This window comes from Eutrigla gurnardus, assembly GCF_963514095.1.
Source record: "Eutrigla gurnardus genome assembly, chromosome: 3".
Classification (NCBI taxonomy): Eukaryota; Metazoa; Chordata; class Actinopteri; order Perciformes; family Triglidae; genus Eutrigla; species Eutrigla gurnardus.
Window position 1 is genome coordinate 26647464 of NC_139917.1, and position 24569 is coordinate 26672032.

General features: G+C 39.7%; 1 protein-coding gene across 2 annotated transcripts in view; it reads right to left on the reverse strand.

The window, feature by feature from the left end:
- The window catches only part of fbxw7 (F-box and WD repeat domain containing 7), a 102196-nt gene that overhangs the window by 71950 nt on the left and 5677 nt on the right, over nucleotides 1-24569 (reverse strand). Inside the window, exons 2-3 of one of the 2 annotated variants that reach the window (XM_084005855.1) lie at nucleotides 20313-20462; nucleotides 13797-13874 (exon numbers count right to left, since the gene is read on the reverse strand). Coding sequence is in view for 1 of the 2 variants with exons in the window: in XM_084005854.1 (XP_083861980.1) it covers nucleotides 5048-5197 (150 nt within the window). In the remaining variant the exon portion in view is untranslated. Of the gene's footprint in view, nucleotides 1-5047; nucleotides 5255-13796; nucleotides 13875-20312; nucleotides 20463-24569 lie in introns of those variants that run through there. The other variant, XM_084005854.1, reaches the window with a different exon arrangement.

Below are 24569 nucleotides of genomic sequence, written 5' to 3' on the forward strand. Positions count from 1 at the left end.
TCCACTCTGCTGAGCCCTGTGTGTGTGTGTGTGTGTGTGTGTGTGTGTGTGTGTGTGTGTGTGTGTGTGTGTGTGTGTGTGTGTGTGTGTGTGTGGGCAGAGTCCTGACCCACGACGAAACACCATTTGTATTATTGATGTAATCCACGCAAGAGATGTAGAAATCAGAAAATAAAATACTGAAATGAAGACAGTTCATTCAGGTAACTCAGGCAAAGGCTGAACCGAACATTGGACGCTTTTAAGAGAAATTCCCTCAAGACAGCGACAAGGCCAAAAAGGTTTAAGGAGTTTGTTATTTTATGCAAAAAAAAAGAAAAAAGAAAAGTATTTAATTATACTTTTCTTTTTTCATTAGGCATCTAGCCGGGACTCTATAAATATTCAATATTAAATGACTGATCAGGGGCCAAAAAACGTAATCAGGACATTTCTATTATCTACAAAGCGACAGCGTATCAAGGCTTTTAATTACCCAAACTAGTCCACAATAAATACAAATGGGTATTCCAAACAGTTGTTTTACTGTTAACACTGAGGAAGGAAATGTGCCATGGCTTTTTCAGACCAATCCTTAATTAGTAATCAATTCTTTCTGGTTTTAAACGTTTACCCTCTTGATTTATAGATGGTTATAATTGGCAGTTCCCCATCAGGCACATGAGGTCAGAGGTTCACGGCACATTACTGAGAAGAGGTTTAATTTTGTCTGTTGAATTGGTCACAATCTTAGCCAGCGTAGCTTGACGGTGCACAAAGGCAATGCCCCGCATGAGGTCTTTAGCTAATCTTAACTGTGACAAATGGCTACGCAGACTGCCGTTCCAAATCTCCTCAACAAACTACATACGAGATGAGAAAAACGGCTCACATTCTCCGTCAGTCTGTCTGAGGGAAAACCAATTGCTTTGACCTTGGAGGAAAAGTCACCAGTCCCCTTGTCAGCCTTCTCCCCCGTCTTTGCTGTACGGTCCCGGTGCTGCGGTGGGAAGCATTAGACCTATCTCAGATTGCACAGAGCCCCCTCGGGACCGCCAGTTCATTGCCGCGAGCTCAGAAGAGGAAGGCTATGAATAGCTGAAGTTGTCCCTGCCTTTTACCGGAACAGCCGACGTTTCCGTAATTAGTTTCTTAAACACAGCATGAAATTAGTTTGTTGTTATTGTGAGTCCAACAATTGTGTGCAGTGCAAACAGGGTAAGAGGGGGTGACGCACAATAAAAAACGTGTCGCTGATGAAACAGGAAACATGTAACTGAGTTTCGTTTCTTTTTCTGGCAGAGAGCTTTCGTGTAATTGTTCAATTATAGCTGAAAAACACTTACGTTAAAAGGCTCTTTTTAAAACATGTTATCAATCACCCTTCAAAATGGATTCTGCCTCGACACAAATGCACCTTTAATTGGCAAGCAGACAGTCGTTTCAGAATAGCAGCCTGTACACTTAAAAAATGTTCTTCTGTTGAAGCTTATACAAGTAGAAAACAAAGACAACACCCAGGCTTGGTCTTAAGTATTGCAGGACTAAGAATAGAGACTGATGAATGAAACGTGTGCATGTAAGAGCAATGAAGTGGATACAAATAGCTTTGGGAAGCTGGGGACGGCAGGTGTGAATGTGTGTCTCCTGAAGCAAACAGGTGCTCAGAGGATGAAGAGCCTCTGAGCAAACACAGAGATCAGAGATTTTTTACAAGTTATGGGATTATATAATTATAGGATACACAACTTAGTCATTCCAATTTCATATTGAAGCAGAATTGAACAGACAATAATTAAAGCTGCTCTGACCAGTATTCTTGTATTGACAATGAATCAAATAACTGTGATGTGAAAGCAGTCACTCAGGGACTATTAACATAATTCTGCTCAGCTCTAAGGAGCATTTTGCCAAAGAGGTTTCACATATAAGTTTGGGGATTTATTGGTGTATAATATAAATATAGTAAGAGAAAATGTAATACATTTTTTTTAATAAAAATCACCAAAGAAATATAGAACTTTAAATAAAATACCAAAACATAACTACAAATAAAAAATGTCCCAATTAAAATGAAAGCTTATAATGATCATATGTACAAAAAAATACAACAAAATCTGAAATATCAAGTTTTTGAAAGTAGAAGTTTTGTGTGGAGAACAAGCTGCAGCAAAAAAATCAAAAAACAAAAAAACAACTCACTCACAAGTTTAAAAGTACAGATAACCAACAACGTGGTGCTCCGTGAACTCTTGGAAATGGCTCATCACAGCTGTACAACTGCTGTCCACAAACACTCCCGGAGCACTTTTAGAGAGGGAGAGAGCAACAAGAACTTATTTCTGTTAACATTGATTTCCAGAATGTTTCCTCACAGGCCCCATGCTGAAAGTAATTCCTGCTTTACTAGGAATACTTCATTTTAAGTTAAAATTAAATGCTTTAAATAAATAGGACAAAGAAAACCTTTTTTTCCCAGCTGACATTGGGCAAAGGCTAGATTCATCAAATCGAAAGAAAAATAATGTGTATATAAATATAATAATCAGGCACAGGCCGTTATGCAAAGAGTTTGTATCCAGGGTTCAAGGGGTCACCCACAATCTCTCCTGCTCACCCCAGGGTCATGGAGGCGTATGGGTCCTAGACGGATGGAAGATTGCAGCCAATCATCTTCTCAGCGGAGCGAATGACTCGCTGCGCATCGATTCAATTGTACCCTTAAACATGTTATTATAAATGCTTAGTGGCCAAAGGTTTTTAAATTTTTAAGAAATAGCGGCATGTATATAGACCAGCCTTGATAATTGTGTGTCTGGCAGCATGACATGCATCCACAAAGTCGCTGATGTAGCTGCTGATGGGGAGGGAAGAGGCCAGTGCCAAGTTGGCTCTTCACAGATAAAGCCACAGCTGTGACCCACACGGACATTACTTTACCCTTATGCACAGTCTCAACATGGGGCACTTCAGCAAGAGAGTGCTCGTCTTGGGTGGGTTTTGGACAGACTCATCTACATGCTCTGGTGGGTGGGCAACAGGTATGAAACTATGCATTAACTTTATGTAGACAGCATCAGAGCAGGGGCCAACATCCCTGTCCACCACACAGCTGACTCCAAACTTACCACTGTAGAACTGAAACTGCAAGTCTGTAAAACGTTGTTTATGAGCTATATTAATAGTTTAGTGTTAGCGCTTAATCATTGAGGGTTACAAATTAAACTCAAAAGGCAGACATACTATCGAATGATGGCTGTGATGTTACGGGCCGGAAGTAAGCTGTTCAGAACTTGCTGTAAATGTGTGACAATGACTTCCAGCTTTGAAAAAGATGAAACCGGTCATAAAAAGACACCCAGTCGATTCCAGGCTACTGCACAGAGCACAAAACCTTGCTAAGAGAAAGAAAGAAATTTAGAGGACTGGGCTGAAGAACCTCAAATGGGAGCAATAAATCACACTGATATGACCTCAATAGAACAGTGGGAGAGTGGGGAAAATACTGGCTGTTCACAAAGCACACATAACAGATATAGATCGAGGAGCAGATGTATAGTGGCTGCACTAACATTTTTCAAGTAGAGAAGCGGGATATTAGTGAGGACTGGACAAAATAGGGGTGGAAGAAAATATCAACAGACTCTTTCAAATAAAATATATACACAGTCAACAGTAGACATGTTTCACAATCTGTTTAGAATTATTTTTTTACTTAATTTAATAACATTAGCTCCACCTTTACGACATTAATGTATAAAAGATTATAATCCAATGATATAGGCCTCTTGTAAATATATCTTTATCTCTATTTGAAATGTGTCATTTTGCATAATGAGTCTTTACTTTTGGTACTTAAAGCATATTTTGATGACAATACTTTTGTACATTTTGATTGCAACATTTTTGATGATGTTTCTACTGACAGACACATTCTGATGTCTCATACCTAAATAACTGCAACTAAAACTACCGACTTTTACTAATATAAATTCTTTGAACCAGGAAATGTAATATCAATATTTTTTCCATCGAGATATCCTATAAATACTTTGCGTCTGATGATACTTTTGTGTCTCCAAATTCAATACAGAAGCTATTAATCGATGTTTCTATTTAGAGCTGGTGCCCTGTGATGTCTCAGAGGAAGAAAGTGAAACCTCAACCCCGAGTTGCTCGATAGAGGGATAACGTTTTTCCACATTCGTTTCACAGTTTCAAGTACTTCAATACATTCCTCGGGAAAACAATAACTTCTGTTCAACATAAACATGATATTAAAGGGTTTTTTTTTTGTCACTTTGCCTCCTCTAAAACAGTCGCTCATTATCTCTTTATTTGAATTGTTGCCATGCAACAGCCGAATGATTCCACAACATTTTCCTTTGTGGATTTATATCATTACTCAGAGAGCATGAATCTTCTTGGAAACTAAGAGAATCAATCTCCACAGTGAGAATAGCCTTCTGCCAGAAAGTCTCTGGAAGGGACTTAAAATCCCAGTCAGTGCCAGCCAACTATTAAAACGAACCGTGCATAACAAACAATGCAACAGAGGGAAACTTTGAAGCTGCAGCCGTGAGACAGAAGTCTGTGTAAGAGCAAAGTCACACTCTCATTCACCGGAAACTGGCACGTGCACACAAGCACTCAGACGCAATCTTGTTTGGCTTTTATTTGTTCCATTAGAAAAAGCTTTTTTCCTCCAGTAAACCACAGGCAGTCTGAAGGCATCCATTGAAATGACTTTGCCAGCTGAAAGCAAGTACACTTTTGTCAAGGCAGCAAGATAGCCGTTAAATCACCTGGTTCCATTAAATAATCAATTACTGCACTGGGCTCCCTGCGAGCACGCTTCTTATACCTGGGAAATTGTTTCAGACGACTAAACCAGATCTACAAGAGGCTCTACTTCACACACGGTGCTTTCTGCAATATGCTGTGAGGCCCCATATGGTTCTTGCATTGGACTTGGGTGTTAAAATATAAAAAGCACAGAGCCGACGGATCAGGTGGCCACGAAGAAAACAGGCGTGACTCTGTGGGTTGCCACCGACAGCATTGTTACCTTTGGTTGGGGTGGGCAGCCAGTGGCTAGTCGCTGCAGCTGTTCTGAAGTATGGCTGGAGAAGAGATCTGAGCAGCACGCTGTGCGGCCCAGTCTCTTCATCAAAGAGGAGATGATGCTGCAACCACAGCCACACATCGACTTGCTCATTAGTAGCCTGGCAGCTCTGGGGTTAGAAGACGTGCAGAAAAGAGAGAGACGAGCTGCGAGCCGCAGCCACTTCCTGGTCCTCGCCGAATCCCCTCAGTTGTCCCCACAGCTGATGCCTTTTCTGCAGTTATTCCACATGGTGCCGATCCACAGGTATTCCGTCGCTGAGCTCAGGTTGGTTATATCTACACTCAATGTAATGCTCATCCTAATCCACGGTGAGGGCACGTGAGTTGTGAAGAACAATTTGTCGGTCCATTTCCCTCGTGATTGCTTCCCACTACTCCACTCCCTCGGTTGTACTTCTATCTCTACAGCACACACGTCTCTGGCTGTAGCTCCCTCCCCCTCTTTTTTTTTTTTTTTTTTTTTTTGTTGGTCAAACTACTCCAATCCACAAAACTGATATTGCAAATAATACCCAGGATGCAATGTCTGCCACGACTCCCTTCCGTCTCCATGCGTTTCTTTCCACTCCCTCCACTCCCTCCGGCTGCTGTGCAATGAGGATGCTATCCCCGTCAACACCGCTGCCACTACTGTGCAGTCCCCCACCACCACCACCACCAGCTCCAGCAGTAAACCACTCAGACTGAGCTCCTCCAACTTGCCGATAAAAGTGCTTCCCATGTTATCGGAGCTCCTGGCTGTTCCATTAATTGAGGAAGCAGTGGACAGAATATTATAAGAAATCCAAGCCACTCTGCATGCACCAGAAGGACTGATAAGCATGATACAGCAGTGGGGGAGGGGTCCGGGGTGAGCATTTAGGAGACAACAGAGCACACAGGATTATTATGAATAATCTGTCACTGCGGTCAAGATGTCACTGTAACAATTACAGAAATAAAATGGCTACTTCAAGGGCTGAGCTTTTCCTCACAATATGACTGAAATAAACTACTGTGAGAAGTTCAGATTTAAGCTTTTATTATTGCAAATAGATAGAGCACAATATCATATATGTGCAGCAAACCGTGCCAAACATCTGCAATAAAAGTGCATCCTTTTTAATTCCCTTGTGCGTCAACATCTCATCACAGAAGTTAAACCCGACGTGTCTATTGACGCTCGGGGACAACATGAACTTTGTTCAGCACAGAAGCTAATAGTTACCAGAGCTGAGGAAGCTGTGGGGCCTTGGGAGGGAGACACAGTGAGTGGGAGGGGCGGCAATAAAGGCAGGGCAAAGATAGACAACAAAAAAACTGAGATCGGAGAACGGATCCTCTGTTGAATGAAGAGCGGCAGCTTACTAATAATAGACGCATAAAAACATTAAATGATTATTCAAAATCACGGTCTGCCATCACCGCCAGCACAAAGACAATGCAAAATGGTAACGACTCTGCCAGAGGCCGCAAAATACTAACACTAACCAACAAGAAAGGCAGTTTCCCCACACAAATGCCTTTAAGATACATATCAGAAAATGAATAATGTATATACACGTAAGTGCAACAACAACAAAAAATACAAGACCTGTAATTGTTGCATCCGTTTATTTGGGTGACGCACACATCATGCTGTGGTGTGTAGCTGACTGCCAAGTGCACCCAAAATAAAAAAGGTTTTGAAAAGGGTAATAATGAAGCACTTTAAGCCGTAGTCTGTGCTCACTGGCTGACACATCCTGGTGCTGTTGATGGGAGTGCTACCAAAGGTGACAACTCAATGTGAATCACTGCAACGGAGACTTGCTGAAACACCAGGTTGCCGTCTCCCCGGAAGAAACATATCATCGGTAGGAAATTGAACACATCAAACACAGAGACCTCTATCTACAATCATCTATAAAGAAAAGGGTTACAGTCAAACTGGGACAAGGACAAAGGGTTCGCATTAAGTCAAGTCCAACCTCCCCATAATATATGCAGCAGCGAGCATTAAAGCCTCGCAGTGACAAATGCAAGGTTTCGTCTTTAAATCTTAATGCTCCATAAGCAAAAAATAAATAAGCATCATGTTTATGGTTTTCTTCTTTTCTTGGCCAGAACTGAAAGCCAGGGCAGGGTGAAAGGGTGCCCTGCTCATTATTTATGAATATTGCTTTTCACTGTGTCAGCTCACTGCTTCGGTATTGATCCATAAAAAGGAGACTCGCTGGACCATTGAGGAGTTTTTCCGAGAGGAAGACACAATAACTCGAGGCTTACATACAACACGTAATGGGGGGGAATAAAATCCCACTGGGCATGAATATCACTGTAGAAGAAAATACACATCAATTCTACAGTCTGCCTAGTCAACTAAAATTCAACACAGCATTAACTGAACAAAAGCTGTACAGATCAATACTGTGGTCTGTAAAGATCGGTGTTGGTTGTTGCTCTCAACAGGAAGAATACGGGCTTTGAGCAAAGCTGTTGATGATGTGAGGGAATTGTCTCTATAGTTGATCCCCTCAGTGTAAGATTAATACATGTCACCTTATGAATAGGTTCACATTTAATCCGAGGTATTAAGGGTCTGCTTCTCTGGGCGTGGCAAGGTCACAAACAAGACACTAGCGTGTCTCTCATGATCGAATTAAAAGTTCTTACCTTTAACCGAGACATAATACAAACGCTGCGGCAACTTCCTCAAGATAACTCAGGTTTTTATGCTTCCCCAGGATAAGGAGGCAGACTTTGGGTTGACACTGCACTGTTCAGTTCATAACTGTTGTACTGATCAAACCTTGATACTAACAATGGCCATCAAATATTTCTGCATAAGACATCTACCATCTCCAGAGGTCTCCTTGCTTCGACTCATGGACATCTCCATCACAGATGAGTTTACAAGAAGTGTATTATGTAAAGTCAATTTAATGTTATTTCCACTTCAAGATCCGTGTCTTTATTGCGCCGTCCTAAAACTGTTTGACTGGATTAATTTATAGGTTTAAAAGGAAAATTAATGAAAACCCTCCAGGCTTCATTGCACCTGCGTCAAAAAAATGAAAAGGCCATAAAACATGTTTGATAAAGTCTATCAGACAAGCATCTGCACGTGAAAGAAAACAGCAGCGTGAATACCAATGCAGCTTTTCTTCTACAAATTTAACTAAAAAAAAACCCAACCATCAACCAAACCAACCCAACATCTACTCATCTCACCACAAACAGACGCAGTGTGGCTCCAAACGGAAAGCAGTGTCACTGTTGTGTCATCTTCCATTGTCTTAAATGTGGCATCTTTACACCACATGCTGATCTCCTCATGCTGAAGCAAGGAAAGATCCCCCCCTATCACGCCGGCTTTAATTAACCCTCAATGGTTGGCTTCAAAATGGCTTTTTATTTATTTTTTTTTTTTTTTAAATCAACCAAACATATATGCTGGTGGTATGTTCACAATCTCAGCACTCAAAATACTGCAGCACAGCCACAGATACAACATTTATTATATTCCCTGAAGCTTGCATGACTCAAACTGATACTCTACTCTCTGGCCCCTTTCTATTCTAAAGATATATCTAAAGATGACATTTAATTACATGGCTTTTAAATCATGAAAAATGACTTCTTTTCTAGCCTACATGTTACTTTATCTCTCCAGATAGCAACTCCATTACACAAATCCTTGTTATGGGCTGACAGGGAGTGATAATCCAATATCACTGCTCTTCTTTATCAAGGTATGCAGCCTGAGACACTGTATACCTAGCTGTATGAAATTAATTGGGGGACATTAACGGGTCACAAAATCACATTTTCACTACTACCCGTGATCTCTTATTGCATTTGGCTTTTGTGTGATGAAGTCAGATCTTATATTGTTTCTTTTCTTGGCGAATAATTCATTTAAAGCCTGTGCAAAAAAGAAAAAGACAGAAAAAGGACACCACAAATATATACATCATCACCATATGTAAACATTTATAATACCACGTTCATATTTGTACAGTTGAGTCACACTCATATACTTTCTTAAAAGTAGTACACATGTGAAGCACCCACTTAAAAGCCAATAGTTTACGTCTTTTTCTGCAAACTGGAAAACACTGCTTCTATATCCTGGATTTTAAACACTTTAAAGCCACTCTCCCCTTCGATGTTTAAAGTCAATTGTGCAGCGACTGCCATCTGTCAAGTTAATCTACGCTCATAGAGAAGACTTATGATGCAACTAATGAGACATTAAGCTAGGCTGTTGTAAGAAACCACCGTCTAATGGTCAACGCTTAGTCTATAAACTCCATAAACAAAACAATCATTCATGTTATCAGAACTTCATCAAGGTATATCATTCAACCAACAGTGACATAATCTGTAGTGTTTAAATCTCCGAGTGACAAGCAACACACTTTGGGAGAGCAATACAATTTTCAGCCAAATGACTTCACTGGTTATTAATCAAGTGGCAAACGGAGCCATTAACCTCTTATAACTAATTAGTGGCTGATATGTTTAAGTGGGTTTGTAAATGACGTCCTCAATAATGAATATCAAACATTTTGACACGGGGAGAAAAAGTGCTGATGAAGTGGGATAGTATAACACATTTTGTTAAGGATGATTTATTATTATTATGTCATTTAAACAAAAAAAATGACAACATTTTCACAACATATGTTGTTTATAGAGGGACTATTTTCTCTGAGTAGGCTGCACTCTAGTGGAGAAAAGGCAGATTGTGGATGATTTCTTTGACTTTTGACTTTTAACAGCATCAGCATGTTCTTACTATCATACATACTTGAACAATTTATCATATTGATTAACAAACGTTTAATCTAGAATGTAATGAGGTTTAATCTATCCCTCTTAACGCGATTAAATATAGTACAACCTACATGATAGGGCATGGCGATAATCCAACATGTTTCAATGGAGTCATTGTGATTATACACAATAAAGTCACCTAAATTTAAAATAATAGAACATACTAATGAATTACTCAGAAAATCTGATGTGAATATTTAGGGGGAATATAATTTTAAGACTAAAGTTTTATTTTTACTTCATATTACCATTAGAGTAATATTCATTTCTCTATAATTTCACTTGGAACTGTTCGAAGCCTCAGTACTTTTCATTTGTCCAGTACTTATATTCATACAGTATACATAAAAAGGTATGAAATATGAAACAACCACATGGTTAGGTAAATGTATAAAACCTATTATGATATATATATCGTTATGGAGATATTAAATAACCCATATTGGGATAGAGGGTTTAGGTCATATCTCCCTGCCTTCGTACGCCTGACTACAACATCAGAAAACTATACTGGGAAAATATATTTTACCATCATCAGATCTCATCCCTGGGCACCAGGCCAGAACAAGAAGAGGTCCCATGAAGTCACAACTTCCCATCTCCCCAACACGGGGACAAAACAGGATTTCCTGTTTCCAACAGGATCTTGAAAGCATGAATGACTGAAAGTGTAAACCACACCCCATTAAAGGATGACACAGATCCTCACATCAACCCCCCCGCTTCCACTTCTAATTTTACAATACAATCCTGAACAGCCTCGAGGCATAACAATAAAACGCTGATATTATAGACCGCCTGCCCAGTATCAGCACTGAGCTTTAATTATTTTACCACTAAAAGCCATCATAGAAAAAAAAAAAATTTAAGCTTCAAGTTGAAATTGAAGGCTTTTGCTTATTACTCGTCTTCTGCATCCATCATCACATTACAAACATGACATTCCTCAGAGGAAAGTCATCGCCAACCACCCAACAATGCGTGACTGTTGAACCACATTTACAAAGCCTGATGCAGACTACTGTCACTACTGAGCTGACTACTACTTACCTTTAAAATACCGATGACTCACGTTGACAATAACTATTCTTCTTCAGAGTACATCATTAAACAGTGTTTATAGAGGATTTACATGCTGCCTACTTTACTTTTCATCTGCTGCAGACTGTTTTACAGCTATGTCGAATTAAGACGGTGACTATGCGCATTGATAAACATTAAGTTAAATCCTAGAAAAATATGTCCATATTCAATATTTAAACTTTTTCTTATGAAATGAGCATCAGCGAGGATGTTTTTACTGTCCCCTGTAGTTGTCCTCCATTAAATGTGTAGGCTCTTCTCTGGAGCAGGCAAAAGGCTGTTCTGAATTATTTACAGAGAATGAGGGGGTGAGAGGTGTGGGACTGATTAGACAGTGACACAGAGGATGGCTAAATCTCAGTCCTTTAATAGTTTGCTTAGGAAGCAGTTTTGAATTCAAATTTTAAAAAGGACCTTTTCATGAAATGACAGCAGTGCACTTCTTCCTATGGGGGATTCTGCGGTCACCTTTTCACTGGAAACACTATTCTTCTAAGCCTTCATGCTGAATCTAAAAGGGTAAACCCTCTCCCAGGGAAAGTAACACAGAAAAGCATGCAGAGTTCAATGAACAAATATAAAGATGAAAGACTTTAAGAAGTAGAGTCTTCCATTTGCCAGAGAAATTCATCATTTCCACGAGCACAAGGTCAGAGCAAAAGGATTCACATTGGGAAGTCGATGAAAACTCAATCCCAAACCATCATCCTGAATTATTCAAAACACCATATCAAATTTCCTTCAGCCAGTCCCCGAGGGGGAAGAGTTTTAGGAGGAAGACAATGTTAACATTTTGACATTTGAGTGCTAGTCCACACTTTAAAAATGCAGCAGAGAGCCAAAGCCAGGCACTACTATGTGCTATCACTTTACCTTTAATTCACTGGTGGCTGCCGAGGATGAATTATTCACTGATCTCACGAGACTCATGGTTCTAAAAGGAAGAATCCCCCTTACAATGAGTACTGCATTAACTGTAAATGAACACTATTAAACATCACACACTTCCACAAATGACACACACACACACACACACACACACACACACAGAGAGATAAAGGATGCCTCCGAGTTAATTCACCTCCTGTTTGTTCATAACAACTCCAACAACTTCCACTGTGTCTCGTGCACAAGTGTGAAAGATCCGCATCCTGCCAGATATGCTGACAATGAAACACAGGGTGGGGCCTTCCGTACATCCACTACAGCAATCATTTTCTCTTGCACTCCTTGATATCTGTGGCATTTCCCCCCCCCCCCCATTTCATTAGATCACACCTGGCTTGCACATCCTTCAAAAATAAGGGAACTAAAACTAGGCTCTGATGTGAAACATATCCGACATCTTTTACTTTGGGCTGGGCACATTTTCACTTGGTGCCACATAGTAAAAGGTCAGCTAGGCAAGAGCTAATAAAACTGAGATTAAGATATCTTGTTTAAAGGATGTTGCATGTAGAGCTGAAACAATTCAATTAGACACGTGGCAGATACTTAATCTGCAACTCACGGCATGTTTCTGTTTAATATCACTTCAAACTGCTTGTGTTTGTGGTAGAAGAAAGGTAAGTAATTATGGAAACCCCATTACTGTTCTTAAGTGATGGGAAGACGAGGTTAGAGAACTGACTTCATGAGATACTGCAAATATAAAGCACACAATCTTGCCCTGTTGTACTTATGTTTTTGATCCCTTTATGTAAAGCACTCTCTCTTCAGTATCATTTAAGCCAGTGTTTCCTGTAGGTTGGGAACTTATTTATGGCTGCTCATGCCACGGTGGAGTGGGAATAAAATGTTCTTGATAACAGACCCTTACATGGGAAATGTGTTGCTAGGAAACGACTGGGTTCAAGCTTACATCCTATCAGCTGTTGGCTACAAGTAACAACAAACACTATGAGATAAACATGAACTGGTTCACAATGTTTATCGATTGTGTTTGTGAATGCGTGAAACTGTAAAATGGTCTATGCATTAGCATTAAGGACACTTAATCGACGCCGTTTTAATGGAAGCATAACCCTTGTGCACTTTGTCCAATTTTTGTCCTCCAGGAGTTACTTTCTGAAAACAAAGCTGTTCACAGACTGACACGTAGCCCGCACAAAGAATAATGATTGCAAGGGGCCTTATAAAAGGCTATTAAAGCCATCTGCTCTGTATTTCGATTCAAACATCAGCTTCAGATAGATGGGCATTTTTACAGAGATTTCGTCGCCATCATGAAAATAAAAGCCCTCGATATGATCCATGATCGCACCATTTATAAAGAACTTTGGTTTGAGGCTTAACTCCACAACAGTCTCTCCTTTTACAGAAGCATCCCAGCTTTGTGGAACTAGTTAGGGCCTGACATACAACACGCCAGCGTCGGTGGTAGTGTGATGTATAAGATAAACGCCGGGAATACAATAACTCCAGCACACCAAAACAACAATGGAAGGTGAACTTTTGCTCGTCGTGCACATTTAAACAACTGTAAGCCAAGCTGCTGTGCATCATATACAATAAGTTGATGCATACAATGGTAGCCACAGTCTTCAGTACCTTTTACAATGACGACAGTGAGGGGGGGGGAAGGAGTGACACTCCCACACCCAAAAGGCAGTGTAGAAGGGGTTTATAATACACCAAGGAGCACATCGGATGACTTCTTTACCATCTACAAACACCACATGTGTACTCTGACCCATTCAAAACAACCTGTGTGTAAACCAACGCGATAAGCACAACATTGAGCACAAGTTACATACACACAAAAACGTCCTGACCCCTGAGTTCACACAGTTGTAGTGTTTACTTACAGTTCTCTCTGTTTGTCTTTGTTCAGGCCACAATTGGTCTTCTCCACTTCAGGTCCGACTCCAAGAAGTTGATTCTTTCTGTGGACAAAGAGAGAGGGGGGGAAAAATAGCTGTAAGTGCAGCAATCTCAGAGGTCATCATAGAGTTAACAGGCCATGGGGCCGTCTGGAATATGAGAGGAGAAAGCAGGAGGGCCACAGTAGTGAGATAAGGATGATGGCATTTCAGTTTATTCTCCGAAACCCAGACAGAGAATGCCAGTTCTTCAATAGCCAAAAAAACTAAAACAGAACAATTTAACAACCTGGCGCAATGTACAACACCTGCATCAGCGTATAACAGTGAGTCACCACCACAACGGATGCGTCACTTCTTCCTCCGTCTCGTCTGAGGGTGTGAACAGGGAGAAGCTACAGGCAAACCAGTGCACAGCTCAGAGCATTAACATGATGGTGCTTCTTTGCAAATCAAACTGAAATGTGAATTCATCTCACTTTTGGTGCAAAGAATAGCCATGTCCAGTTTTTTTGTTGTTGTTTTTTTGCTCCCCATTCTAGATCACATGGATATCTGTTGAATCCAAGTCCAATGCGACACACATCTGGCACATTAAAATAACAGCTGTACACTGCAAACTCATTTTCACAAGCTTCTTCCCTCCAAACACTGGAGGTTCTGATTCAAATCTAACACGATTTCTGAGCTTAAATTATTGACCTATGAATGAAACTTTCACTGGGACAAAGCGACTCCTGAAACTGACGTGATGCGATTCCAAAGAGACACCCAAACCTGAATCATAGCCCTTCCAGTTCCCTCGGTTCCAAGCCAATGGGCTGTTGGTCGGATGACTGAAATGAGCTTTGTGCTCAACACAAGCTTAAGAGATTTGAATGTTTTGCACCGAAACATAAAATACGTCAGTACATAACCCTCTCTTGAAAATGTGAAGCTTTTATGGTTCTTTAGAGAAGGCTGTTGCTAACAAGGCTAAATAAGACTACAAAACAAGTATCAGACTTTTGTTTGACAGATTTCATTTTGTGCAGTTATACAAAAGCAAATGGAAAAATACATTGCCTTTTTGTTGAGAAAACCCCGGTGCAGTGCCAACGTCCAGGGTCGGTCTACTAACATGAGTCATCCCCACAGCACGCTTTTTAACAATATATGCAAAAAGACAACAATTTCTTCATATTTTTATATAATCCTAGACAAAAACAAATCTGAAGTGTGCTTTCATAAGCTAGTAGCAAAACCTTCAGCCAATAATATATCAACCACCCATCAATCAATCTGCAGTGATAAGGAAGATGTGCCGTGCTTCTTTCTGAGCCCGCCCCCTTTTTAACCGCCCAATCAAATATTAAGGATTTGATTAAAATCCTTCTTCTAACTGTACACCACTCATATATTCCATTTCACTGGGGATTACTCACAGAACGGACACTAAAGATGCTCAAACTTCCTTTTCACTGCGATTTTAAGCATAAACACCTGGATAAGATCTGCGTCTGACAATGAATAAATTAGTCTACACACTGGCAAAGTTACTACCAGCCCTCTCTGTAATTCACAGTCCCGGACTGTGATCCTTCTCGCACAATCCATAAATTCATACGTTGAAATTATCCACCTGAAATCACGGCACAAATGGTCTAATAGTGAATCAAAACACAGATAAAAGGGTGTTTGAACATGAGAAATGGAGCTAGTGGTTTTGAGAACCTCTGTACAAACACAATTGGACCCACCAGACTCCCAAGCAGCCCAGAGGAGCTGGCTTATGTGGCAAGAAAAGGATTTCCAAGTTGACGTAAACAAAACTGGATATGAACTTTGAGTTGTGGGAAAGGAACAGATGTCCAGACTTCCAGCTGTTTGACATTTGATAACCATGAGACAGAAAGATAGTCGACAAAATGAAAAGTCTCACAATTCAGGATTCTTCTATTGTCTTTTGCTGAAGTTTTATTTAACAGTTCAAAAGTGTAAAATCTGCTTTTGTGGGGATAGATAGTTGAGAACTATGTATAGACTTACTCATGATATATAAGGAGAGTGGCTATAGTCTCTAAAACCTCTCTTTAATATAGATATAAAGGTCTGCCATTTCCCATTTGTGTTTCACCCACTCGGAAAGCTGTTAGCAAACCCCCGTGTTCAGATACAAAATAAGACACCTACTTCCAACTACCAGCTACCTACCAACTTCTATATTACAGGGATGACCTCGAGCTTTCTATGAAAAGTTCTGAATGTTTCCAGGAGGCAAGCACACGGGTTATGGATCAGCAGGGTTAGCCGTGTCTGGATGTGCTAAATAAAATGTGTCCACATGAAGGAATGCAACCATTTTTCCTGGCCTTGGTGCAGTTTGAGTAACTCTAGTCAAAATATGACAGAAGCAGTGAGTTATGCAACTGTCTTCAGTGGACAAAATCATCACTCTCATCCAGGATTTTTCATGAAAATCAATACAAGATGTAAAAATGTCTCATGGACGTGTATTTACTTTAATAAATAACGGCAGGGATATTAAACATAATAAGATATAATGTCCTCTCCATTCTTTTACAAAGCTAAAATACATGATGTTATATAACATAACAAATCAGCAGATAGCATATCAAATAAAAGTTACATAACAGAAATAACTTGAGGTTGCAACAAAACACCATTAAATACTTAACACATGCAGCAAAGCACTTTAACTGCATTATGGCTCATTTCAGAATAGTTAATTTCTTTTGGGCTGAATTTTTCCCGTCATTTCATTAAAACTTGACTCGAAAAGAAAACGATAGTGTTTGAGACTAAAGCAGCACATGATACAAGGGCCTACGGTTGTAGAAGTCCTAATTGTTTTTTACTTAATTATAAAATAGTTTGACGGGTGCGGAAGGAAAGGCAAAAAGAGATCATTGCACCACAGTGAACATCCTGTTACCATACCTCATGAAGGCATGCAAACTCATCTGTGAAAAGGTGACACAGATGCAAACCATTCACGTACCCTACAGGGGTAACAGACCTCAACTCTCTATTGCAGCTGTGGCGGTGTGTTGACATGAAAACTGACCGCATGGTTGGTGTCGTCTCTGTTCATTATTATTTCTCCATGCCCTTATAAATGGATAAGTGCATAATCTATGCGCTTTTTCTTTAGAAAAATAAAAAACAGATTTATTTTCAGCGCTAGCACAATGGGAGGAGAAATTCTCTGAATTAAATACACCGGTTATGTCTTGGTATATATATGTTTTGTACATTTTTATAACCCTAACTAATTTTACCTGGCATTGCCAACAATTTACCCACATTTGCCAGGTGCTAATTTCAGACCCTGATCCTTAATATATCAAACATATTGTATATTGTAGACGATAAACCATTATTCCTACACAGCCAGACAAACCCAGAGAGGCGTTACAAGAACACCTTCGATTCCTGATGAAGGTGTGACCTTCCAGTACGGTTGACCTGTTTTCACACAGCAGTGCTGCGAGTCTCTTACAGAATAATAATAAAACAGGCCTCATTTAGTCACATTGGACTCGGTGCTTAAAACGTGGCTCATTCTGTATTTTGTCAGCGTTTAGTTCCAAGCTCTGTGGTCCACATGAGAGCTCGGTTCAGGATATTTCCTCGGTGAATGAAAACCACAGTCTCAAAATGAGGATGCCAAGCAGGGGGGAATATGCAAGCAGGGATGATGTATTAGAGGGATGCAAAAGTGGAAGGGTTTTAAAAAGGGTTAATCTCCAATTTTGCACTTATCACTTAGCTTATTGCACAGTATTATTACAGTATACTTTGCTCATATGGCAACTAATGACTTCCTTTCAATATGCTGAGGTGGGTCCAGCTTTACTCAAGTCAGGGAACTGTCTAGAGCAGCTGCAAACTAGCCAGCAGTACAGAGAGAATGAAAGACGCTTCATAAATCAGTGCTGGAATGCAGCTTCATTTCCTCTCCAACCCCACCTTCTCAACAGCTTCTTCCACCAATTCCAGGAGCTTTCTACACCAAGCAACCGAGACCTGACCATCACAGGTCATGACACAATTTGCAGCTGTGTGTTTGCACAAAAAAAAAAAAAAAGATTTCCCTGCAGCAAACTACCTCACATTTCAGTCATGCAGAGCAGGAGTTGCAAAGCAAAACAGACACTAATGAAAGGGGGCAGAAATAATGAAAGAGTTATCTCATACATGTTGGGGTCAGACTGTTGATTCATAGTTGATCAATGTCATTACGTAAAAGCAGAATCACTCCAAGCATTTACAGACATCGTTCTCGTCCTTTTAAAGTTTCCATTACAAGTTTGAGAGGCACGCTCCTCTCAAATTCTTAATCTTTAAAAGCACTTCTCCTTTCCTCTGTACTGTTGAGTTAGTGCTCAGCAAAGGTTCACAGCATTTTTCAACAGACCATACCAGGTTCTCTAAATATTTTTATTACATATTGCAATTCACAGGACACAGTCGGCCATCGTGTTATTTTATCTTCACTGTCTTTTATTTGGTCTCATGCCTAATTTGCATCACATTAACACACCATCATACAGTCAACGTACGTCAACTTTCCAACTAGTGACAGCTGGAAAGTCTGCTTATTAATTTATACATGTACTTAGCTCATTTTCATAGCACTAAACTGAATGTATAGAAATTATACTTCAAATGCTGTAGAGGTGGAAGCTAGTTTGTTGTAAACTGGTTTCCAGTAGCTGCAAATAATGTGCCATAATGCCAAGTAATCATCATAATCACAATAAAACAAAAAGTCTAAAAAAAACTTATAATTTAGCTTTCTTTAATATACTATAATTCAAAGGAGGAATAATAACTGTATGACACTGTGTCTACTGCCAGATAATAAACATGATGAGTTAACTTTAGTTCAGTGTGTGATATAATCCTTTTCCCCCATATGTCAACAACTAGTCCAACGGATTAGTGGAGTTTATTATCAGAGGGTAGTTTACATACATTAGATCAAAATTATTATTTCCTCAGGATTAAATAAAGTGGTACTTTTACATTTAATAAAAATGTAAATTTGGTAAGATTATCTGGCTCGTGATTACAAGGGAGACACGCGTGTACAATAGTGTTTTTTCCACGAGAGACAGTCACACAGAAAGTGTTCTTAGAGAGCAGATTCAGAGGTGTTTCATCCCAGAGGAAATCATGAGGAACCTGAGCAGCAACGTTCTGCTACCATGGAAACATCAATAAGCCAACAGATGCCATGACTTTGAGCATTACCAAAATACTTTAGTGCTAAAAAAAAATAAGAGCGGCCATCCAAGACGTCCATCCATTATAACATGTTTTTAGTGTTTTTAAAGCTTGGCCCAAAAGTGAGTAAAATTATTATTTACAAAATCCAAGAGGAAAAGGTCGTCTTGAATCAAACTGCCAACCACGAGGCCATGAATCAAACTGAATTACTCTCGCCAAACAATTCACACTGCTAGCTGTGTGAAATATTTAATCTTTATAATGGTTATAGGATCATTCACAGAGGCAGGCAGAGTGACAAGATAAAGCTATCACTGATCCAAGTGAGATACATTACCGTTTTCAGAAAGTAATGGATTCTGTCGAGGACTAGTTCATTATTTTAGAAAAGCAATAAGTAGTGGCTAATGCAGGATCTCTAACGCAGAGTTAGGCATTTTAATTTAGGACAAAGGACCATTTTCTGACCCGCATCAGAACTAGTGGTGGGAATCATCAGTCACCTCACGATTCAATCACAATTCAGAGGATCATGATTAGATTATTAAACGATACCCGATGCTGTTTTTAAGAATATTATTTCAGGCTGGAAAACGGGCGATTTCATCTCTTATATTGTTGGTGTTGATTCATGAAAATCAAAGTGTCCCCAGACATCAGCCTTTAGAAAAGCCCACGGTGGTTTTATTTGAATTCTCCGTCGCAGCTGCTCAGTCATTTTCTGCAATGTTGAATGTAAACACTGCATATGAATTCAACGTGGCAGTAACTCCAGAAGTTGGGCAGTCTGTTGTATTAATAATCGATTATAGATCTGCATTGATGCAAAACTGTTCAACAAAGCAGAATCGATTAGTTCTCCCGCCTCTAATCAGAACCCAAATTTAACAAAAAATGTTGCCACGCATGAAATGCTAATCAGTGCCAAATATCTTAATAAATATATATAATTATTTTCAAGTTCAACTGCATTTTAAAAAGTACATCCTATTGAACAAAACATGTATGTTGTGGTATGTATGGGTGTCATTTTCACTGAAGAAAAAATAAATGATGGGATGACACTCTAATAAACTACTACTACTACTACTACTACTACTAATAAAATAGCAACAAGCTACTCATTCCTTTCATACACACATTTAAGCCTGAGGCTCTACAGAACAAGAGCCAGAGAGCTACTACAGGAAAATAAACAATAGAAACGGCAGCAGAGAAACAAGAGTAGCTGAAACTGTTTCCTACAAGACAGAGAAGGGGCCAAACCTGTCAGTAGAGGGACCGTGCAGGGGCTCTGGAAAAGCTTGCCGGTGCTTTGGGGTACAGCGTGTTATCTGCAGCGCCGCAGACCTTCCCCTTTGAAGTGATGCTGAGCCACCGACTGAGTCAGGGGGAGTGAAGGTGGAAGGTGGGAGGCTGGAGAAAATGTAGAGAAAGCAATAAAAAAGGTGAGAAAACAACTGTGGGTTACAAAATACACAGCAACAGCAGAAAAATAAACTAAGGTTAACTTTGACTCTGTAATGTAAAAAAAATGCACCCCAGAGATTGTTTTATAGCAACTTTGGAACTGAGCTTAAACTCTCAGGTCACGTAATTGTTGTTCTCTATTTCTGCATCTTGTTTAGGGAGGCCATCCTTCCTTTTAGGGAGGAACGAAGAAAGCATATGGTGGCCATGTGTTGGGGAGCGATAGGCTGCATCGGGAGGGGATGTACAAGGGACAGATTCAGATGGCAAAAGTGGGGAAAGTGAATTGACAGACTGTTTTGCCTGCTCCTTCTGTTCGCTGCAACTCTCCCTCAAGGATTATCCTCTCTAATAGACTTAAAGGCACTTTAACTGAGCTGCCAGCTGCCAGCATCCCCAACAGAAAGCCACCCAGGTCAAGTCTGAGGGAGGATATCCTACCATGACAATGCAACACATTTCTATAGAGCCTTCGCTTCTTTACGACACCAAAATAATCCACTATTGAACTTTGATCTAGGAAGAGGGCAAAATGCAATTTACGGAATAAAGACTGCAAATCAAGTTAAAATGATATAAATAGGTATCAAAACATTCTTTATATTGAGAGAAATCAGACCCAAATTCAACTTAAAGTTGTCAACTTCTGGGATCAATTCACACAAGATGCATTTTAGAGCTACAGTAAGTGTGGCCCAACCTACTTTAGTTTTGAGAAACAGTAAATAATTCATCCAGAAGAAACTGAATGTGGGCCAGAGAACTGTTATCTACACAACTTCAAACCGAGACGATTTCTAGGCTTCTATGTTGGTAAACTGCACCATAAAAAATTTAATTGTGCTCAATTCAGAAACAGACTAAATACAGTGAAGACTCAATTGCCACAAAGGATTATGTTGAGAAAAAATCTACCATAAGTTGCACATTTATGATGCAACTACACTTTTAAAATCACAATTTGGAAACGGTATGAAGGACATACACTGAAGAGTGTGCCAACAGTAGACACCTATGTGGCAAAGAAAAGACAGGATGATGCAGTGACCTTGGCTTTTTAGTTGATTAAATTGAATGTAGAAATGAATAATTAGGTACTGGTTCTTTGTCCTGCTTCAGAGAGTACAGACACTTGTTGGTTTTCCTTCAACACCTCTTATCATGGACTAATGTAGACAAATACACTGAGTGACTGCAAAAAAAATCCAACAATACACTCTTTTCTTTGTAATACCATTGATTTACCTCTATGGGTTTGTCCTTTCTGACCCCCATTGCCCCGATGAAATGCCAGCTAATTACTAATCTGTAGCCATTTCACATTTGAGTGGCAGGTAGGTATGATGCCAATCAAGGTTTTTATACTCTAGTTAAACTATAGTGTGAAGACACTCGTGCATGATAAAAAGCTATTCAAACTGGAAAAAGCACTGATAAGTTGACTAATTAACTATATATACTTCACGCAATATTTGGTCAAATACAGGAAGACACGCTCATCAGAAAAACCACCCACTATGCCATGGAACCAGTTCAGTAAAAATCCTTCAAGTGTACTGGTTGTATTGAACAAATACAACAAAAAAGGACTCCCTGCTTGATCCAGCAGTCTTTTGAATGTCCATTTCTCCACACTTTAGATCCACATTGGCCAGTGTGAACGGTAGATGAATGAGAGCACTCTAGCGTTCACATTATGGGGAAAATAAACATACGATCTGGAGAAACAGTCAGACAATCATACAATGGTTAAGATGCTGTATGCAACAATAAAAGGCATTAACAAAAAGTAACATAAAACCAATATAAACCCAGGTTTTGGTGGGACTTTTAAAAGGTCTGCTTGTAAGAAGACAGGCTCCTCTTGCACCATGAGACAGTGGGAAACCTCTAACCAGGCGAGTAAAAGAAGCCTCCATTCACAAAGACAGCCGTTTCCATGCCAACGGGACCTCTGCTGGGAGAGGCCTCCTTTCAAATGGTTTTCATCCTGCACCTCTGCTGTAGTCTCAGAGCAGGACTGGTGGGCATTTGAGAGGGAATGAGTTGTGGGTGGCAGCGAGGAGATGCAATTGTGTTAAGGCAAGATGGAAAAGGTCTGAGCTGAAAGCCACAGCGTCTCTGACAGAAAATCACACCAAAAGACTGGAGATGTGTGCGTTGAAGAGCTTACACAAGCGACACTTTCTCACTCACGGGCAGTGTGAATGCATTCTGGGACTAATTAATACTAATTAAACTATCGATTAAACTATTGGCGTTTATGTGACAAAATATAAAATAAGACAATCGATATTAAGTCAACCATAAGCGATTTTGATTTTACCCGTATAACTAAATCTATACTGTAATAGCTCTGAAATGTTTTTTCAATAATGTATCAAATGAAAAATCCAAATGTGAAATAGGTCTCCTCGACTTCGCCGGGCTCCTCGGCAGCTTTTTTTTTCTGATTGTCCACCATCATTATTGACTATCTTATAAATGGGTTACTAATTTGGTCTTAAACATGTGGTAGTGTACAGATGAATCAATACCTCGGAGATATGATGAAACTATACAGCTGGAGGGTCTGCTTTTTGAGAGACCACTGTCCCATTACATTATATCCTGTAGACAGGAATGAAAGGATAAAAAAGGTGCTAGTTCAGCACCAAAAGCAAAGATGGTGTTTCTCTTTTCAAGTGTAAAGAGACTTTCCTCCACTCTAATCTGTATTTTAACTCCTAGCCGATATAGCCTACACGATCGTCTGCCACGGCATAATTTTAAACTATAATATAACCGTTATTGACTTGTTATGTTCCAATCTGTGACTTCCTCTCGTCCCTGCACTGTGTCACACAGTGTTCACTGTATAGCCCACATCAAAGCAATATGCCTGGGAGATTCCTCTGTGTTCATTAACCAACTCGGCTACATGGCACAGCACTGAATTATTAACGTACTCCTTGTGGCTCACGGATACAGAGCAAAGGGCCATTCACAACTGCAGAACACACCCACGCTCGGCTGTCTCTAGTTAACCCTGAAAACTCATTAAAGTATATTAAGGAAGCAGAAAATACCCTCGCTTGATTGATGATAGCAGTATTTGGATGATAAAAGCATGCAATCAAACATTGTTAAAAATACTACATTTAAAAAGATATGATGCATTTTTTTTTGCGAGCGTGAGAAAAGCATACAGTGCTAGATAAACGCGTGAGAACGGAATAAACGAGAAGTTACAGGGAAATCACACAGAAGGGGATCTCAATTTGAAATTGGCTTATTATCACCAACGTTGAATACAATCTGGTTAAGGCAACAAAAAAAGCACAGCTTCCCTACGTTCTTAGGTTGCACACAGAACATTATCATAATTATTTTTCCAATATCAGTTTCCCTGATGAAAATGCTCTAATATTGTAAAACACAGAATTTAGAAAAATTCTAATGGAAAACAGAATTAAGAAAATGTAAACGGAAAACATGGAATTTTGGGAAGATTTTCCCAATTGGCTAAGAGTCAATATTTACTGTATTTAATTGGTTGATTGAGGAACTTCACGTCCAGATTAACCAAATCTGCCAAAATGCACTGTGCAGACTTCATTGATTATAAAAAAACAAACAAGATATTTGCAGAATTTACATTTTCTACATTTGTATGCTTTGTTCATGCTGAATGACTTATTTCCAAATACGAGATCACATAAAAAGGAACCAATACGTTTATAAACATCTAGTTACTGCTCACTACTGAGTATATTAGTGAAAGCCCGAACAAAGAAGTAATTTTGGACACAACAATCAGGTTCCTTTAAAAGCAAGATAAAGGCCTACGGTGTGTATATTATAACAGCCAAACATTTGACCTACTTGAAGCCTAACCTTTATTTCCACCCTCCTTGTTGTTGTTATTTGTTGTTGTCACACATTCCTGCTCCTACTTGAAGGGTTTCTTAGAGGGTTTTTTTCATGAGATTTCCAGGAGATGGGAGATCCCTTTCTTCGAGGTGACTTGGACCTCCCCACAAAAAAAAAGCCCTTTAATTTCCTCTTTCCTTG